The sequence below is a fragment of the Mytilus californianus genome, unplaced genomic scaffold (genome assembly GCF_021869535.1).
Source record: "Mytilus californianus isolate M0D057914Y unplaced genomic scaffold, xbMytCali1.0.p SCAF_38, whole genome shotgun sequence".
Lineage (NCBI taxonomy): Eukaryota > Metazoa > Mollusca > Bivalvia > Mytilida > Mytilidae > Mytilus > Mytilus californianus.
Window position 1 is genome coordinate 827,344 of NW_026262688.1, and position 20,784 is coordinate 848,127.

General features: G+C 33.6%; 1 protein-coding gene across 1 annotated transcript; it reads left to right on the forward strand.

Moving 5' to 3' along the window:
• Positions 1 to 3,133: 3,133 nt before the first annotated feature.
• On the forward strand, positions 3,134 to 13,514 carry LOC127736832 (uncharacterized oxidoreductase YtbE-like). The gene is made up of 6 exons (XM_052247423.1): positions 3,134 to 3,333; positions 5,001 to 5,129; positions 8,188 to 8,295; positions 9,254 to 9,472; positions 10,300 to 10,447; positions 13,391 to 13,514. The coding sequence occupies exons 1-6, from the start codon at positions 3,143 to 3,145 to the stop codon at positions 13,448 to 13,450; spliced, it is 855 nt and encodes a 284-aa protein (XP_052103383.1). The 5' UTR covers positions 3,134 to 3,142; the 3' UTR covers positions 13,451 to 13,514.
• Positions 13,515 to 20,784: the final 7,270 nt, after the last annotated feature.

A 20,784-nucleotide genomic window follows, 5' to 3' on the forward strand; every position in this document is an offset into this window, starting at 1 on the left:
GAATGATTTTTAATTTTAGCAGGTGTGTCCCTGACAAAATGTTCACTACGAAACGAATTCATTAAATTTGCGAATAAACAGTTTTATCTAATCAATGTTTGCAAGAAATGGACTGGATATAAACATTAGGGTCTTACAATAGAAGTGATGCTTTTATAACGGCAGTTAAATTGTTGGCAAAAAAATTGAGCACATCAAATGGACCAGAGTGATACCGTATTTTTTCTGATGTCCACTACGAAACGGGTCAAATCTCCTTCAGTATCTGGTTTTAAAATTACAGCTTAGTATGTGCTTTGATGAATAGAATCATTTTTGTTACTATTGCAATATAGGGATTGTTGGAAAAAAAATAAAACATGTGAATATGTCAACTACGTAACGGTCAACTACGAAACAAGTATGGGAGAAAAACGTTTCGTAGTGGACACTACCACTACCATGCAGTCGTTTTTTACTCTTTTTTCAATTATATTCGTGCAAAACAAATAACAAGGGTTAGTTTCATGTAATTTTCAATATGTTTTTTATCAACATAGAATAGGGTTGATGTCAACAACGAAACTTTTTGTCCACTACGAAACGGTTTTTGTCAACTACAAAACTCATCAAAATGTCCACTACGTAACATGAGTTATACCTTCATATGTGAAGTACTGTCTAATCTTTATCGATAAAAAATGGTTCTCCAATTCAGTAAAAATGAGATCTTTTTTCTAGTATAGAAAATAAAACAAACTAAAAATTCAATAGGAGACATTAAAATGCCATAAGATATGCATTTAGAAGCAGTTTCGTAGTGGACAAATGTCCACTTCGAAACAGTACATAAATTATGAAAAAATATCATTTTGAAGAGTATTTAAGATTGCACTTTTCATTTACAAACAGGTCTATAATAGAGGTATTCAAAATACCTCTTGAAATAAAAGTTTAGACAAGTTGATTTTTCCATTTTTTAGGTCTGAAATTCGCACACAAACCGACTCATTCTGCAGGGTGAGATAACACGCTACACAATAATAACAATGCTTGCTTTTAAAGGACATTAGAAACCTCTGTTTTGGAAGATTCGCCGTTGATATGAAACGTTTCAACTAATTCCACAGTATAATGTTTTGATACGTGTCCAGTATTTAAAAGGTTCCACTACTAATGTCAAAATCTAGAACAGAGCAATTACACAACAACATTTTACCCTTTTTTAAGCCCTGCTATGTGGCAATGTTTTTTTATTTTCTTCAAAACGACAAACACTTATACAGAGGTATTTGTCTCTGAACGTTATATTAAGTGTTGAATACACAGATGAGGGCGATAGACCAATTATAATCAATTATATGTAGGATCATGTAGTCTGAATTTGATTAAAATATGACCCGGCATGCTTATACAAGGTATAAGCACTAAATCTATATCATCGCTCATAATACTCAAATAGACAGCTACCCTTAATTTTTGAATTGATTGGATTTAATATTGTAATTGACCATTAAAATGAAAGATTCTCAATAGCATATTTTTATATGAAATGTAGATCATACCCCAAATCAATATACTGTTATCAAACGTAAATGCAATTTAATATAGGAGGGTCACTTTAAAAAATCTCGCAAAAGTATGACCCGTATTTTTGGCACATCCCTGCATACGCAATGATATGAAATGCCCCCCCCCCCCCTTTTTTTCCCCCGTGGGTTAATGCAAAAGATAGGTTGCAATGATTTGGAAGGGGAATTTCAGTATCAGTATCTTGACTTTGTGTAACTGAAAAGCTTGTTAAATGCAGCATAACCAATTACATTTTAAAATGACATCGTGGTGTTAACAGGCATTTATATATAGATATATGTAACAGCTAGAAATATTGACATAATTGGTTACAACAAGTACATGAACCTGTGATTGAATATAGTTTCACATCTCATGTCCTTGGAATTGGTGCGTGGTGTTGACAAAGTTATAAACAACCTATTATTCCAAAATTTAAAAAAAATCTATCAGTTACCAACATCTAGAACATCACTACAGGGCAGGCTCGTACAGACTTTGAGTATATAGTTTATGTAATATAATATGTATGTAACTGATTGAAACCCAAGAAAACACCTTGGGAGATCTATAAATCTAGCTAGAATCAGCCGAGTTTTGCCGATGGAGGCGAAATTAAGTTGTGTGTTTCTTTGTTTTGTGTCATTTGCTGGTAAACTTATTAAGTCATTCGGCACACCTCTGCAGAGCGAACTAGACTGGTTCTCTGTCCTTGATCTGTTTGGCTCTGACAAAGGTATATGTTGCAAGGGAGAGAACCAGCCTACAGAGCGAACAAACTAAAGTAGTGGAATCTGCCTTATTTTGCCGATTGAAGTGAAGATACGTTGTTTGGTTGTTTTTTTTTTTACTTGTGTTTGTGTCACCTTGATTGTAAGTTATCTTTAGAAGATCTGAGATAATGTTGCAGACTTTTTTGTTTGCAATTCAAGACCACTTGGGCCAAACAAAGAATGCGTTTGTTTGCACTAACCCTACCTACTGAAAAAAATCAAAATCTTTTATTGTCATGATATGAAACTTTTTTTTTAATCAGATAGGCATGAAGACTAGAAAACATCTGACACTTCAATTACTCTTTGCCGAAAAAAAAAGAAAATGCCTACCTATCTACCCACTGCATCTACCTTTGGGTAGGATTTGGGCAAACCAAAATATTTTTAAATGTGGCCTTGGTATAAAAATGTTTCTCAATTATTACAAGTTGAGATTATTTTAAGATTTCTGGTTATTGGGATAGATATCAATAGTCAAACAAGGCGAATTTTGAACTTTTTTGTTGTAAAGAAAAGCTTTTGTCAAGTGTATAACTGTCTAAGGAAGGAAATATGAGACCAGAAATAGCACGATAAATAGATTATCGGGGTTTCTGCGTACAAATATCATAAATATCAATGTGTTGAAAACCAGATAATCTATACAAATTGGTCACTAACTTTTTGGTACGTTCTGTTGGAAATCTTACGTTTTCTTTAATCTACACACTAAATTCTGCGGTAAGTTCTGTTGGAAATATTACATTAACTTAGTTACTGATATTCTTTTTTTAAATGGCTGCGTTTTATGTTGAATTTTAGGATAGTATAATATTATGACGAAAAGAATGGTATCTATAGCAACAGATATTACCTCTAGATTGACGTTAAACGATGGAGTATGTATGCCAATGTTTGGTCTTGGGATGTATGAAGCATCTTCTGGGAGCGGAGGAGTGGCAGAAAAAGCAGTCGAGTACGCCTTATCGAAAGGATATCAACTAATAGATACCGCAGAATTTTATGGGTTGGTATATAATTATTATTCATTGACAATTCCCTTGATACCGCAGAATTTTATGGGTTGGTATATAATCATTATTCATTGATAATTTCCTTGATATTTGGCACTTCCCATTCATCTTTTGTGGCGGGATCTTTAAACAAAACATAAACATCTAGAAAAAAAAAATCGTTTCATCATTATTTTAAGGGTGGAAAATCTGATAAAATATAGTGTGTTTCTATTTGAAAACAAACCCAAAGAAAAGAAACAAAATAAGTAAAATGTTTTCTCCGGAAGAAAAGCGATGGTTCCATATCAAAAATAATTATAGCGTGAAATGTTCGAATTTTACCTTGCATTCGAATATATGATCACAATTATTCTATTACACATTTTGATAGAGATGTTGTAAATTCTTTAGTTAACAGAGGGGCTTCGGTGGCCGAATGTTCTAAGTGATTGAACTACTGTTTGAGGTTGTGAGTTCGAATCCCGCGCATGGTAGGTGCGGTCGACTCCGATCTTTAAAATCGATTAGGATTGTCAGTTTTCTTACCGAAGGTTTGTGGTTCTCTCCAGCCACTCCGGCTTCCTCCACCAATAAAAACTGAATGTCAAGAAATAACACAATAGGCGTTAAACACCAATCAATCAAATTGTTTACAGTCTTATCTTTATGATTATTAAGTTAATATATACAGGATCGAATAATAAAAGCTTGAGTGATAAATAATCTGAAATGCAAAATGTAGAATTTAAATGTAATAATATTGGTATGGCTAATAGATGAATTGGGCAAACTCGAGGCTTTTCCAATTCGGATCGAAATCGAATTCAATTAAGTTAAGGGAACAACCATTTACATTCAAGGGTAGGGGGTTATGCTGTTTTATATGGGATTGAAAAGATGTACACATTTTTTTTAACTACAATCAAACCTACATATTGATTTTCTTATTAAGTCGGAAACAGGCTGTTATTTTTCAAGCTAAGAAATTAAAAGGTGTGTGTTTTCCAATAAGATCACGGACAGTAAATAAAGCTAGTATATACTGGTAAATTTGTTTTAATAAATTTTTTTATAGAATTTTCACAAATTATTTTTAATGGTATGCATAAAGGTAGATATACATAATACAGCAATCCATTGATTGTATTGAATATCTTGCAAGCTTCGGGTTTACAAAGGGTGGATGCATGGACCGAAAAAAGAGAGGGCGTAAAACGAACTATCTCGGAATTGAAGTATTGCTTTTGATAAGGGTTGATATTATAAAATATCATGATTACCGAATATACAGAAATTTATTTCCCCATATATCACGAACAGTCACCATAATTCAAAAAACAACTTCGAATGTGATGTGTGAGGGTCTGGATGGGGTTTACAGAATAGAAAATAATGGAACAAAAGTGCAAGGACAACAAAGAAATAAAAGAGAAAAAAGAAATAAAAGAGAAAAAAGAAATAAAAGAATAGAGACTAGAGAATAATGGGGTGCTAAAATATAAAGAATGGAGAATAATGGACAAAATAAACAAATAATAGATATAAAAGGGTAATAAAAAAAATAAAAAGTAAACGAGAGACCACCCCATCATGACTCTCATTTGTTTTACAGCATCACATGTACAGTACGCAGCACAAAGATTGACCTCTACGTTAATTTGGATTTATTTTATTTTAGGAATGAAGCCGATGTCGGAATGGGTATAAAGAAATCCGGATCAAATCGAGAAGATATATTCGTTGTCACCAAGTTGTGGGATAATGGATTCAGTCGGTGTAAGAAAATATTCAACCAAAGCTTAAAAATGTAAGATATGCATTACTTTACGAAGTACTTTGTTCCTATATTTTTTGATGCCAACATTGTTCAAGTGGGAGAAACACAAATTTATTATACATTGTACTTATATACCGATGATCATTCATATCGAATTTCAGAATTTGCAAGTATGAACAAAACGAGATGTGGGATGTATACGTCAATTGAACAGTAACCTTAGAAAACATGCTAAAAAGTCATATTGTGCCAACCTGTAGTCTTCAACAATACACATCTCACATGTTTCTATACGATACATTTCCGGCAAACATGTCTAGTTTTAACTCGTCCTGAGCAATGCTTTGCACACAAATTGCAGAAAAGATTACATAAAATGGCCATTTTGACCTTTATTCATAAGAATTAGCACCAGTCTATGACTATGACTGTAATATAATAATAGTTCCCGAAAAGTCGGGTTGTAGAAGGCTTTATAGCGCTTCAACGTTTCAAATTATATTATTGTCAGTTCAAGTTCTACTATAGGAATGCATCATGGTGGCAACATACTTAATCCAACTGGACATACCGTTGAAATTCCAAAAGAAAATCAATGAGCAAATGGTTTTGTAAAGACCCTTGCACATGGAACTTTCATTACGTGCATCTTGTTTAGTGCGCCCACTATCACCACCAGGCAGTAGTTGACTGTGTATTCATACTTTCCACAAAGCAAATCAAACTCCTTAGTAAGTTTTCGTACGTATCGATTCCTAGATTTTACAGAAACCTTTAATTATGTGGATTTTTTCCTAATGTTCATGTACAAACATTTTTCGTAGATTACATGGATTAGCAACTTTGCATATATCAGTCTAATTTGTAAGAGCAATTCTTCTTTTACACTTGACAATAGTATACATACTACCACACTGAAATATACATATACTATTAAGCTTTTTAAATTTGCCACCAATCTAACTTATGCCTAAACTTTTGAAATGAGCTTCATGCAAGCATGTTGCAAAACGTTTATGAACTTCAACAATGATTTTATATTGAAATGTCTTCTAATGAAAATGTCAAAAAAGTTAGAACATTTTATAACATTAGACAATAGAAGCATGCGAATGTTTTGAAAAAAATCAAAATGCATTTTATATGCAAATTGCATACTTGTCATTGCAAACTAATTTTTACAGTTTTATATGTTGTGCTGTTACACCGATGTCCCAGGCTAGGGAGAGCATTGAGCGCTCACACGCATGTTTAACTCTGGTGGATACATTGTAGTTGTCTCGTTGGCAATCGTACCTCATCTCTTTATTTTTGTAATAAGCCCTCAACTTTCCATTTGCACCTTTCCAAAGTTAGGAGCCTGTAATTCAGTACTTGTCGGTTCTTGTATTAAGTTTATTGTTTTGTCAAAAAGCAGGTTGTGGTTTTTTCATTGAATTTTTTCAAATTTTGTGATGTCAGCTGTCAATACCATATGGAGTTTGCTTAATGTTGAGGACCGTTCAATTACCTAAAAGTTCTTTAGTCCGCTTCATTTATACTCTGTTGTATAGTTGTCTCATTGGCAACAAACCACATCTCCTTTCATTTTAAACCGGATATTCGAAAGAAAAATCTGTTATTGATTTGGGGATGTACGGCGGGCGGACTGACGGGCGGGCGGGCGGGCGGGCAGGCGGGCGGGCGGCTGCCAAACAGTGTCCGTTCATTAACATGAAAACCCTTTGACGAAATCTTTTCAAATTCAGATATGTTGTTTCATGTGACTAAATGAAGATCAAGTTCAATTTTCACGATTTTAGCTGTTCTCGTTGTTGAGTTTTAGACCTTTCAGTAGCAATATTTATTTTTGATAGATGAATTTGAGTTATTTCCCTTTGAACAGAAATTAATAAATTTCTTTGTCATTTTGTCTCTTGTTAGATTTTTTTTTAATTTTGAGGCCTGTCTTCAAATTGGCCACATTTAGGTCCAAAGGGTCCAAAATACAACTTTTATTTATGTAAAGAAAAATTGAATTCTTGGTGTTCTTTGATATGCTAAATCTAAGTGGTATTTAGATTTTTTTTATAATTTTAAAATAGTTATAACATCATATCTTATTTTAGAAAACTATTTTTTAGTGGTTAAATCATATCTTATTTTAGAGAACTATTTTTGCTGTTTATATCACTGGATCATTGAAAAAATTTGAGTTATTTTCCTTTGAACAGAAATGGTTAAGTATATATGGATTTTAGTCTATTAATGATTGTCTCTGTTCAATTAATTTTAGTCATTAGTTGTCAAAAATTTCTGTATGACTATTTTTTTTAAGTAATGTGTGTTATGAAGGTAGAAGTCACAGTTGTTATCATGGTTATTTGGTATTTTGTTTTTGTTTTGTGTGTTAATGTTTAATTTTTACTTGATCCTGTTTGGGGGTTCAGATTTGCAAATATCATTTTCATTATTAATTAGATAATAATCTATTTTAAATATTCAATCACAATCCAAATTCAGGGCTGTTTTAATCTTAAATGTTGTGTCCATACTTGCTCAACTGTTCAGGGTTCGACCTCTGCAGGAAAATCCGGTTTGCTGTCACTCTGACAGCCTCTTGTTCTAAGCTGAACTGGGTAGAACTTCAAAAAAGAGTTTAAATAATGTCCGTCTTTCTGGCCTTCCGTCTTTCCTCCTGTCCGTCCGTCTGTCAGTCCGGCAAATCAAATTTCCGCATTTTTGTCTTAGTGCTTGAAGATATTTATTTGATATTTGGTATATAGTTTAAATATGACCAGTTACAGATCATGTTTGAATTTTGTTTCGCTCTGATAATTTTGTGCAGAGAAGTGGTTCTTGAAAATTCATGCAAGTAATCGGTTTTCCGCTCTTTTATTATAAAGGGGTACCTATTGTTCAGAAAGTACACAATTTACAAGAGCAATGGGTTAGTAATCACCTGGTGTATCAATGCTTTTTAAGACTTCACGTGAAACAGAATTGTAATCTCTGCAACTGAAAAGTTTAGAACATACTTAGGAAAACTGTTTGTGTCAATCATGTCCCTTAAATTGGGCCTGTCTCATGCATATATTTTATTTTATAGGCTTGATTTACAGTACGTAGATCTGTATCTGATACATTCACCTAGTAGTGGTCAAGTAGTGGAAACATACAAAGCCATGCTGGAGTTAAAACAGAAAGGCCTTGTCAGGTAACGGATATCAAAAATTATTATAGCAACTCGAGACACAGAGTTCATTTTCAACAATATCGTTTATACATTTTTGAATTTAGTTTTTAAACACGGGTCAGTGATAAGGAAGTTGCTAAATTTGAATAGATGGAAAACGAGACAGCAATATGTGGAATTGTAAGTTCCACGTACATGATAGGAAAATCATATGGTCAACCCGCTTTTTTATATTTTTCTCAGGCAAGTTTTTCAAGTTAAATAGGCAGGTTCAGCAAAGAGGGTCGACCATGACTATGGGAGAAATGTCGACTGCTATGAGAGAACAAAGATACGTTGAACTAGTGAGGAAAGTTGTCTTACAAAAGGTCACTACAGGATCATTTAAATAATTAATGCAAGGATTCTATATAGGAGAAATATACCTAAACGTGACATGGGTGTAGACGTGAAACTACTAATTTTTGTGGTTATTGATTTTCAAACGTATTTGCTAATTTTTGATAAATTATGCACAAGAGGGAAAATATTTCAACCTATATTATATTGCTATAAAAAATAGCAGATATTTCACACCATAAACTTTCAATACATGTACCCATACAGAACTTCAAATGCAAACTTTGTCAATGTACATAGGATCCCACTATTCATGAGACAATGTTATATTCAATTATTGCATTAATGACTTAGTTTCCAATTATAGAATTAATATTTGAAGCAAAGGCAGAACAAACTCTGTTCGCTCTCAATGCAAATCTGGAAAAAAAAATGAAAACGCAAATCTTAAGGTACATAAGAATTTTTGTTCATTCTCATATCTCATAAACTGCACAATGTACAGCTTGTTTTGTATAAGCAGGAACTAAAGTTTGTCCTACTTTTCTATTCTCCATTGAGTGAAAAAGTTATGAATTTGAAATCAATGTCGGCAATTTAAAAACTTCTTTTTTATTCAGTTTATCTTTTACATTTACAGATCAGTAGGTGTTTCTAACTTTGGGGTTCAACATTTGGAGGGTCTAGAATCTGCTGGGCTTCCAACACCATCAGTGAACCAGATTGAACTGCATCCATGGCAACAGAAACCGGAAATAGTAAAATACTGTCGGGAGAAAGGAATTACTGTGATGGGATATTCTCCTCTGGTTAAAGGAAAAAGATTTGATGATCCTACTCTTGTGAAAATTGCAAACAAGTATGGGTTGTTTTTATTTTGTAATTTAGTTCCAACATAAGTTGCATAAAATATCAATAGGTCAAAAGCAACCATCTAAAGTGGTTTACAGATGTTGTCAGCATGCCACTTAAAACTAGATGTCCAAAACTATTGAATATGCAAATATCACAGCTATTATATATGAAACTTCTAAGAGGTTGATTGTCAATGACGACCAGTAAATTAATAAATATTTAAGAACTTGAAGAAGATTGGAATTTAAATTTGCTTTGCAAGCAGTTAGGGGGCAACAAAGTACACATCCATGCTTGATATGATTAGGATGTTCTTAGAGAAAATGAGATAAAACGTAATCGAATAGTGCTGTCATGCAACCTTTAGCTCAGCATATTTGTCAGTGAAAAAATGTTTACGGGATGTGAAAGGTATTTCAAGGAAAGACAGATAGCACTATGATGAACAAAAACCGTAAGAAAATAAGTATTTACCGATGTTCCAAATTTCAATATGAGACTCTATAGAGAATACTAGCCACAAAAAAATGAAAATGAGGGAATCGCATCAACACACAATGGTGCACACTTATTTCAGCATTTCCTCATTTACTAGTTGTACACGTCATTTGCTCATGACAACTATAAAGCTTATAGCCGTATAGCGAGTCGTTGTGTTTCTTTTCTGTGTTGTGATTTAAATACTGTTGTTTGTCTTTTGTTCGTTTTTTGCCATGGCATTGTCGGTTTATTTTTGACTTATAAGTTTGAATGTCCCTTTGGTACAATGTATCTTTCGTTTCTCTCTTTCATGAAAAAAGAAAAAGGATAAAATGATTTCATCTGTGATAGGTACAAGAAATCACCAGCACAAATCCTTATTAGATGGAGTATACAACATGGGTTTATTACCATACCAAAATCTGGAAAACTGAACCGAATAGATGATAATATGGAAGTATTTGATTGGGCTATAGCGGATGACGATATGACTGTCTTGGTAAGTATATGTGTTTCAAAATATACTTAATTTACGAAAAAATTAATTTCTACGAAAAGGTTTAAAAATGGATTGTAAAATGGAAACTAATTTGACTGAAACATCTCTTTTGAAGTTTCAAACTCTATGATACACATGGGAACTTAAAACCGATATTATGGGTAGTATAGCCAAGGTATCGTGATAAAAAGAAAAAAAACTGCACAAAATCATGCAATTATTTTTTTCAGAATCTTGTCATGCTGTATTTTTCTTTTCAAGATACTTCAATGTGTATATCATTAAACATATATACCTACACATCAACAAGATTTCACAAACACTAATTTATTTAGCTCCACAAGGATAACTTAGAGAATAGAAATATTGTCACTCTTGCTTATCCTCCGACCGGCAGTGAAACCTTACTAAAGTGGGATTCCCGTTTGGAAGTGCGGGATGTACAAGTATGCATCCACGTCCGGTCATAATGGGGACATTTAATCCGATTACATTGTTTAAAGAGAGCAACACGCTCTCTACACGTTTAGAATCCTTGCAACAACTCTTTGATGGGCCCGTAGGTGACCTGTTGCAAAGCAAAATGTGTGTCCTTCTCCATTATACCCTCATTTTCCAGTGGCAGTCCGAATCCCCCCCCCCCCGGACCTTCATCACAGACGGCTTCTATTACCTATTGTATGTATTGTTAATTTGTTTTCGTCCTGAGCATGCATGAAATATTTGCCACTTGACGTTAAACAACCAACAATCAATCAATCAATCTATATGGTAAAGAAAAGAAAATGTGCACATGTTTAATGTTTAATGTATAATGCTTAGCACACATGGTATTGTTGATAAAAATACAGCATTGTTCATCTTTTTGCAAAGTTACAGCTTTAACAACACTGGTCTTAGCAACAAAACATCGAAGACTACATTTTCAAACTCATGATTTTCTCATCAACCGCACATGTGTCAACTTTGTAAATTGATATTGATCGATTAACTCACCATTGATACCAGGATTAAAATTGTATACGCCAGACGCACGTTTCGTCTACAAAAGACTCGTCAGTCACGCTCGAATCAAAAAATATAAAGAGACCAAATAAAGTAGGAAATTGAAGAGCATTGTGGATCCAACACACAGTCTGTATTCCAGTTGATACCTATCAGACCGATTTGTCATTGTATGCCTTTGAAGCAGATTTCATACATACAATTGAGAATGGAAATGGGGAATGTGTCAAAGAGACCCAACCAAAGAGCAGAAAATAGCCCAAGGCCACCAATGGGTCTTCAACACGACGAGAAAATTCGCACCCGGAGGCGGCCTTCAGCTGGCCCCGAAACAAAAATGTGTACTAGTTCAGCGAAAATTGACGTCACACTAAACTCCAAAACATTCAAATGACATAAAAATGAACAAAAAACATACATTACTTTGTAGCTCACCTGGCCCGAAGAGCCAAGTGAGCTTTTCTCATCACTTGGCATCTGTCGTCCGTCATCGTCCGTCGTCATTAACTTTACAAAAATCTTCTCCTCTGAAACTACTGGGCGAAATTTAACCAAACTTATCATGAGTTTAGAAATGCGTCCGATGACCCCACCTGCCAACCAAGATGGCCAACATGGCTAAAAATAGAACCTAGGAGTAAAATGCAAGTTTTACCTTTTATTTTGAAAACCGTTAGAAATAGACAAAATCTGACGAGGCAAACATGTTCAGCAGATTGAGCTCTACCAATTGTCCTTATACGTCAATACTGCCAGACAACTTCTTATAGGAGTTATTGCCCCTAAATGACAAATTTTACCATTTTTTTTCATTTTTGCCTTTTATCTTGAAAATTATATTAGATAGATAGAAACTTATATAAGCAAAAATGAACAGCAAGACAAGATCTACAATTAAGACAATTCGGAGGAAAACGTCCAAAACATTTTAATTGGAGTTATTGCCCTTTAATGAAGATTTTTACCATGTTTTGTCTTATACGATAAACATTATGATAGATAAATAGACATTTTAAATCACAAAGATTATCAGCAAGGCAAGATCTACTAACAAGTCAAATTTTGCCGATATAGTTAGTAGACTGGTACTCTTTAAAGGAGTTATTGCCTTTAAATGAGGATTTGTTTACCCTCTTTTGTGTTTTGAGCAAGATAGAGAGAAACTAAACAGACTGAAGGATCAGTAATATAAGATCAACAAAACAGAGATTTTTGTTATGAATTATATTCTCGTCTACAAAGTTGGAGAGTTTCCTTTTTTAAATATGCACATTGACCAAGGTGAGCGATACAGGCTCTTTAGAGCCTCCAGTTTATGAACAAAAACAAAAAGAATGCACGCGTTGTCGTGCTACTGTAAGCATGCTCCACGCGGAATTCAAAGTATCAGAGACAGAAAGTAAGTGCCTGATTAATCCGGAAGACGCACACACGAAATAGTTCACTAATACGATGTTTTTCAACCCATGTTTTCCCGGTATATTAGAGACACTTTCCCCGTCGTCTCACTCGGACTCGCTTCGTTTGGAGTCATCTGATTCTTTTACATTTGATATCTTGGTTTACATATTTAAAGTGGATTTTCGAGTGTTTGTCATCATTTAACAATATGTACCGACAAAATTGTCAAAGAGAAAAAACTGTCCAATGAATACTAGTACTAAACTCTCCAACAACAGAACATAAACATGATGAACTGCATCTCGTATATAAATAACAACAATTTACCCTTTCAGAATCTAATGCCATCTGTGTCATTTTTCCAAAAGACTACACCAAAACGTTGTGATTGGTTAATACCTGTTTGGAACAATAAACATTCATTGACGAAATTTTAATTTCATTGCACCTTCAGATCCATAAACAACGAATAAAAAAAAGCCTCAGCATGCCATATTTACGAAATGTGAATTTATTTGTTTCCAATTTATTTTACAGAATAGTTTCCCAGACAATTCATGTACGTGGAATCCTTGTAAAATGCCTTGGACAGACTGATTAAGATGATATTATTGACATGATATTGTTTAAAAACCTTTGTTAGTTAATAGTTAAAAATGTATAACTCGTTATGTTGAGTTGATAATTAAAAAATTACTTTTTGAATATTCCAAGCATCAGTTTGGGTGTCACATGTTGCAGATGATCTGCCTTCCATTCCGGAGCACCTGAGATCTACCCCCGATTTTGGTTGGGTTCTTTTTGCTCAATCTTTACTTTTTTATGTGGTGTTTCGTCTACTGTTGTTTGTCGTTTTTCGTTTTATGCCATAGTGTCGTCAGTTTGTTTTCGACTTAAGGGTTTGAATGTATCTTTCGACTCTTTTTTTGGGAAAACAAGCGTATTCATCCAATATATTAATTAAGAGTTCGTTGAAATCGAAATGCAAATCACGGCTTTCTGCACAACAATGATATTGTCACTTTCAAGAGCTGCACATATAAAACATATTCCAGCAAAATAACAAATTTCAATTTCATGCTGAACCGGTATTCAAAGAAATAACTTATCTCTTAACCATGATAGATTTGTCATTTCGGGGCCTTTTAAAGCTGACTCTGCGGTATGGGTTTTACTCATTAATGAAGGCAGTATGGCGACCTATGATCACACCACATCTTATTTTTATATTCATTTCCAATCTTCGAACCGCGATAGGATGATAAGCCTTAATCAGCAGAATTTTTTTTTTTTTGCAATTTTTTAAGATCTTGATATTACGTATAAAAGGTAACAATAACATTCAGAATTTTAACCATATGTATCAAAATGATAACAGCGATAAATTACAAATCTATGGGACCGACGCTCTCACTTCTACATGTTCTACATACTGTATAAAATGAAGTCTGCGCTAAATTATATAATATAGGAACGACACGTTCTCTTTACTGTAAATCTGCATACTGTATTTAAATAGTTAAGTGCTAAATGATATATATACCGAACCAACACATTTTTTTCTACATACTGTATAAACATAGGACAGCACTACTTAATACAAATATTGGACCGATGCTAGCTTTTCTTCGGACGCGTCGGATTTTTACGAGCAAGCTTGCATTGTACTATTTGTAGTCTGCATGCAGACATAACACCGTACTTGGAATCATCATTCGGTATCCGAACCTACCAGTCTTTGATTTTATTCCTAAGACCATTATTTAGACTCCGAATCTACCAGTGTTTGCTTTTATTCCTGAATACCACATACAAGCTTGGCAGAAAAGCTATAAATTGCTCACTTGGATGTATTTTGAGCAAAGAAGTTAAATGTGCTTTTTTATCAGAGGCAAAGTAATCACTAATTGTGAGTACCTTCTTTAGAAAAGTTCTACTTGAATGTTGTCATTTTCTTTCACTATTTTACTAAAATCGCAATACCCCCTAGCATTACAATGTTAACTATCAACTCCGCTGGCGGCCTAGTTGAAACCATCAGGGAACTTCAATTAAGTTTCGTTGTAATAAGTATTCCAGAGGTTGTTTGAAAACTATATCTATCGAACTCAGTCTTTTTGGGTCTTATAATTTTTTCACCACAACAAAAGTAGCAAAGGAACATCTGCTATTAACAAGAAAAGCACAATGTATCTTCTGCGAAGGTTTAATGTAAACTTTGTCCTTTGTTGGTGGACGTTCTGAGTTTTCGATCCGCACCCGAAGGTTCTTACACTTATTAAAGACATCCATAAGTACATACAGATCAAGTTCGGTTTTAGTAAATTTTCAGCATTAATTTAAAAGAGGATTTTGAAAATTAAATTACAAAAGGATATCACGATCATGTATGTGGACGAGTCGAAACAAAAGAAAACTCTAATATTATATTGTTATGAGATATAAGCAAAGTTTTGGTTCATTCAGTAAAGTGGTTACCAAGAGGAAATCCGACGGCACGAACACTGATGGCAAAAACTCACATTATCTTCGGCCAAGTGAAATAATAAAATCAGAACAGCATTGAATGATAGTTTTATCAGACAAAAAAATCCTCTTCACAATAGTAGACATACTGTATTAATTGCGGTCAGTGCTGAATTATATATTAATATATTTAGAATAGACACTGTCCTATCACTAATCAGTTCAATTTAGATTTCACAAAAAAAAAAAAAAATGAAGACCACTGACAACTTGTTTGTACTTAAATTTTTATACGACCGCAAACAAAATTGTGTGGTCGTATATTGGTATGACGTTGGCGTCGTCGTCCGGCGTCGTCGTCGTCGTCCGAAGACACATTAGTTTTCGCACTCTTAACTTTTGTTTTAGTGAATGGATCTCTATGAAATTGTATTGCAAGGTATCATACTACAAAGGGAATGCTGGGATTTAGTTTGGGCGTGATGAATCATAAGGGGGTTCAAAAAAATGGGGGGGGATATGTTTTTCCTTTTTATTTTCTTTAAAATTTTCCATTTAAAGTTGGTTATGTTTTATTTAAGGAATAATTGTAATATTTTTTCTGTCTATGAAGAAATGACATAAAAAATGTGGTGCACACTGAATAACCTGCGTAGCGGGTTATTTTAAAGTGTGCACCACATTTTTTATGTTATTTCGAATAGGCAGAAAAAATATTACAGTCATTTCTTATAATTTAATTTTAAATTTCATTTTAAACCGGAGTAAACCATAAAAAACGTTGATGACGTCACGGTCACATGACAAAATTATGTCTATGAGCTGATAAACAAAACAACGTCAACCAATCAGAAGACGCGTTACATCCAAAATTAAATTATTTATAGATAAAAGCAAATAATAATGATATGGTTTGATTTCATCAAAAATTGAAATATTGGGGTTCTTTGATATGCTGAATCTAACCGTGTATTTAGATTCTTAATTTTTGGTCCCGTTTTCAAATTGGTCTGCATTAAGGTCCAAAGGGTCCAAAATTAAACTAAGTTTGATTTTAACAAAAATTGAATTCTTGGGGTTCTTTGATATGCTGAATCTAACCATGTATGTATTTAGATTTTGAATATTGGACCATAATAGGTAAAATAAAAAAATTTAAGTTCTTAGACCACATTCATTCTGTGTCAGAAACCTATGCTGTGTCAAATATTTAATCACAATCCAAATTCATAGATGTATCAAGATGGAATGTTGTTTCCATACTTGCCCCAACTGTTCAGTGTTCGACCTCTGCGGTCGTATCAAGCTGCGCCCAGCGGAGCATTTTATTCATAAATAAAGATATATAACTTGGTTAGAAACAGATGTGTACATACTGCACTGACTTGCACAAATATTTTGGTTCAGTGTGGCGTAAAACTTTACTTTTTATCGTCAGGTGGAAGAAGGATGGATTATGTGATTAAATGCATGTATTCGATGAAAAAGTCCATACTTAAAAAAAAAAGAACTATGTTACTGATTACCTTGATGTAAATTGAAGAATTCTTCTGCGGAATTCTTTGAAAACTTTGAGGCGAACCCTATTTAACCGTAAACCGTTTTATGAATAGCAACTCATTGTTAATTAAAAAGAGTAAGACGTTCTTGGTTGAAAGACACACAAAATACAATATCAAGTAACAAGAACATTATCATACAAGTGAGAGATTTAGCTAGCTATAAAACCAGGTTTAATCCACCATTTTCTAAATACGAAAATGCCTGTACCAAGTCAGGAATATGACATTTGTTATCCATTCGATGTGTTTGAACTTTAGATTTCGTCATTTGTTTAGGGACTTTCCGTTTAGAATTTTTCCTCGGGGTTCGGTATTTTTGTTATTTTACTATGCGAAATAGAGCAACTTGCTCGAACAAAATAGGATCTATTTGCCATTTGCTGAACCACTTTAACAAACTGCATCAAAGTTATTACATTGACAGTAATATAGGTAGTATGAAAGAACTGCAATTTTATTTACCTGTTCCTTTATTATTTTTTTGTTCCTTCTAATCTTACATAAAATTTTTAAATTTTGTATATAGATATGTAGAGATCGTACAACAATGAACCGGCTAGAAACATTAACAAAGTACGCATTAAACGATATTAAATTTTGAATTTATAATTTTTTCTCACCTTGGTAGCATCATTTAGAATATCAACCGTATATGACGTACCCATTTCTTAACTCGTACGATATTCAAGAGCTTGTAGCTGCTACTCAAACTTTGTAAACCGATGTCTGTGCTTATAAATAATGATGTCTTTTGTCTCGAAAGGTACATTGGAAAGTACCAAGACCTAGTATTCGGTGTCTGCAAAACAATACACAATGGGACTGAGAGATATATTATAGCATGAATAGGTGCTGACTTTATGGTTCATTTTATTCACTTTACATGATTCCCTTTATTTGTCTTTGTACTTTTGATAGTATGACTCTTTCTGGGGTTCCTATTTCGTGCATAAAGATTTCGGGTTTTAGGCTTCGAACGTTCCTGATGCGGGTGGAAACAGAGGTGCAAAATATGATAATTATGGTGACTGCATTTATCTCAGCGTAAAAAAAAGGATACAACATATACAGCTACGTCTGTGTCATATCTTGATAAGCATCTATACATTGACAATGAAGGTTTGTTGGAAAGGGATCTCTACCATAATTGTTTAATGAATAATAATGAATGCAATTTCATATAATAACTAGATAGTAGATATGAACCTAGAATCACTTGACATGCAGGCCGTAACACAACAGCGATAGGACCATCACACTTCATCTTGAGCATCGCACTTAAGTATACCTATCGCATCTCTGAGACTTACAAACCTACTAACTTATCATATCCATTCCATGGAAAAACTGACCAACTACATGCTTTCCATACACAGGAACCTGATGTTCAGTGGTTGTCCTTTGTTGATGTAGTTCATTAGTGTTTCTCGTTTCTCGTTTTTTATATAGATTAGACCGTTGGGTTTCCCGTTTGAATGGTTTTACACTAGTCATTTTTTGAGCTCTTTATAGCTTGCTATTCGGTGTGAGCCAAGGTTCCGTGTTGAAGACCGAACTTTGACCTATAATGGTTTACTTTTACAAATTGTGACTTGGATGGAGAGTTGTCTCATTTGGACTCATATCACATCTTCTTATATAAACTGACCAATTGCATATATTCCCTGCATGTTTTTCATATTCATTTTATCAGGATCGTGATTCCAGTACACTCATATGTGAAAAAAGGAGTATTAGTATCTACATATTAGGTCTTTGTACAGTGATCTAAGTTCTCATGAACCTCAAATTCATGAAACAACTACTTTACTGTAATGCTTTCGATAGATTTACAATTTTGGTGCAAGGTGATTCGCAGGAAATATCAATCGGTGTCTGACCTTTTTTATTACACATTTTGACATCAACATTGTTTTGGAGTAACAGTTCTACTGTCTCTACGTGTCCTGCTTCACATGCCACATACAACGGAGACTCCCCATACCTGTTACACTGACTGAGAGATATCTGCATTGTTCAACAATAACAGATTTACTGTGTTTGTTTGTCCTACTTCACATGCTACAAATAGAGGAGACCTCCTACTTCTATCATATAGGAATACATCAGCCTTGTACTGTATACGTAGTAACAGATTAACGATATCAGTATGTCTTTCGTTAAAGGCAACAAACAATGGGGACTTTCGATAACTGTTACATTGAAAAACATCAGCATTGTAATTTAGTAATAGTTTTACTGTATCAAAATGTCCTCTTTTACATGCAACATACAATATTGATTATTGTTAAACTGAGAGATATCAGAATTGTTCAACAGTAACAGTTCCGCTGTCTCTCTGTGTCCTCTTTCACATGCCACGTACAGTGGAGACCTTCTATAACTATCATGTTTGGATACATCAGCATTGTTCTTTAATAAGAAATTAACTACTTCTGAATGTCCTCTTTCAGATGCTTTAAATAAAGGTGATTTACCTTCTACGGCAGCCCTATTCACATTACATTGAATAGTAACAGTTAGAAATTGAACGAAATCGTAGAAACCACCTGATGCTGAATCCATTAAAGGTGTTGTATATCCATGATGACTTCTGTTATCAAGAATCCTTAATATTTGTTTAGCTTCAACACTTTTTTTTAAAAATAGGCGAGTAATCTATCAATAAATGACTGATATATTATTGTGCATTATGTATTGTACTTGTAGTAACACAATGCCGTAAGTCACTTAACAATCTTCCGAAATAGTCTTCCTGTGTGTCTTCCGATATTATTATACAATCGTCATTGGATTTAACATCTGTAATGATTTCAAGCAGGAAATGGTAACGAATGAATATAGGAAGTGAAAGTTTTATGAAACATTCTGTAAGGTTCTTGCCACAGATTACAACTGCCGTTTCATTGATTTTGTCATGTATCATTTTATACACATTAACTGTTCGTTTTATATAGGTCCCATCTAATGTAGTCAAGCTTTTCTTGACCACTCTACTAAAGAGGCTTTGGGAGATTTGTTGTTATTTTCTATCACACTGGTTATACAGCTTAGGGAGATTTGTTTTTATTTGATAGCGTGCTTGTAATACAGCCCTGTGAGATTTGTCGTTATTTTCTATCATGCTGGTTATACGTGCTTTGTAATTTGTTGTTACTTTCCAGATACCTTTTGCTTATATACTACATTGAGATTTAAACAAGACATTTAATGCTTAGAAAAACGTAGAAAAAAGTCCTACTCATGTTCATATGCCAATCAGCGGTTATGAATATTTGTGTCCTTTACGTATTTTAGTATTCATTAATTTGGTACATTTTAAAAGATCTTAAACTTTAAGCTAATTCCATTTCCAAGTTTGTTAACTTTGGACACTGCGCTAGACATATTGTTAACAAAATGTTTCCATTGTTGAAGATAGTAAATTAGTATCTCTAATACTAATCCTTTTATTTGTTTAGCTTTGTTTCATTTCGTTTGGTATATTTTTGTATCAATAAATATACCCGCATTTCTTATGAGACTATTCTTTGTGAGATGAAACCTTTGGGATTATAATTTTAATTGATTTTCGCCGACTAAGTTATACGACGCCATCCCAATTCAAAAAAGGTGTAAATTGTTTAATTTAAATGATTTTTTAAATTTAATAATCGGCTAAATAACCATCAATCATGTAACAAGACCAACAAAAACTGTCCCCTCACAAACATATTTGCTAAAAAAACATCATTTTTATAATGATACTTTCCAAATAATAGAAGTGAACACTGAGTGGGACACTAAAATGAGACAAATAGTGAAAACTTTTGGATCCACCAGCTCCATACTTTAGAACCTGATGTGCTTTATGAAAGAATTAAGAAAAACTAATTATATAGCATCATCCTTTATATCTCTGCT